The sequence below is a fragment of the Etheostoma spectabile genome, chromosome 3 (genome assembly GCF_008692095.1).
Source record: "Etheostoma spectabile isolate EspeVRDwgs_2016 chromosome 3, UIUC_Espe_1.0, whole genome shotgun sequence".
NCBI classification, from domain to species: domain Eukaryota; kingdom Metazoa; phylum Chordata; class Actinopteri; order Perciformes; family Percidae; genus Etheostoma; species Etheostoma spectabile.
Genome location: NC_045735.1, coordinates 25,067,241 through 25,067,987, shown reverse-complemented (window position 1 = coordinate 25,067,987; position 747 = coordinate 25,067,241). Strand labels below are relative to the sequence as shown.

General features: G+C 39.5%; 1 protein-coding gene across 10 annotated transcripts in view; it reads left to right on the top strand.

The window, feature by feature from the left end:
* The window catches only part of elna (elastin a), a 54,868-nt gene that overhangs the window by 34,206 nt on the left and 19,915 nt on the right, over positions 1 to 747 (top strand). For 5 of the 10 annotated variants that reach the window (XM_032505514.1, XM_032505522.1, XM_032505503.1 and 2 more), the window contains 2 exons: positions 364 to 414; positions 520 to 582. The exons of 1 other annotated variant lie outside the window; for it this stretch is intronic. In XM_032505514.1, coding sequence (XP_032361405.1) covers positions 364 to 414; positions 520 to 582 — 114 coding nt within the window. Of the gene's footprint in view, positions 1 to 363; positions 415 to 519; positions 587 to 747 lie in introns of all 10 variants that reach the window. 4 more of the 10 variants (XM_032505572.1, XM_032505549.1, XM_032505557.1 and 1 more) reach the window with 2 other exon arrangements.

Genomic DNA, 747 nt, shown 5'->3' with positions numbered 1-747 from the left:
GTGTAGCTCTCATGAAATCCAAAATGAGCCAACATTTGGCATGACATTTCAAAATGTCTCACTTTCAAGATTTGATATGTTATCTATATTCTATTATGAATAAAATATAAGTTTGCGAGATTTGTAAATTATTCCATTCCATTTTTACTCACAATTTTTACAGTGTCCCAACTTTTTTGGAATCTGGTTTGTACAATGAATATGTAAGAAACTTTATGGATCTACCAGAACTACAAAATACCAAAAGAAAGCAGCAATCTTAGCATAATTCTTCTGCAGCAATTAATTCCTTGACTTAAATATGAACTTTTACTGGACTCACCATGCTCTTCAATGGTTAAATGTATTTTTTTCTTTCTGCAGGAGTGGGGCAAGGCGGCATCTCACCTGCTCAGGCTAAAGCTGCTAAATATGGTAGCCTGGACAATGCTTTTCTATCAGGAAGAACATGATACAAGTTGTGTAACATCAGTACAGAACATTTTTGTATTTTACTAAAGTCTGTGCCCTCTGCTCCAGGAGTTGGAGGGGTTGGCGGTGTTGCTGGCACTGGTGGACTGTATCCAGGGCAGGTGCCTGGAGGTATGTTATCTAGCAAAACCTAAAGTCTATAGCCCTGTTAACACCATTATGACTGAAAAGTTATCTACACACCAGAAACAGAATTGTTGGATGGTGAAAAATCTTTGCCTATGGTTTAGAGCAGGGGTCTTCAACAGGGGGTCCGCGACCCCTAGGGGGTCCGCG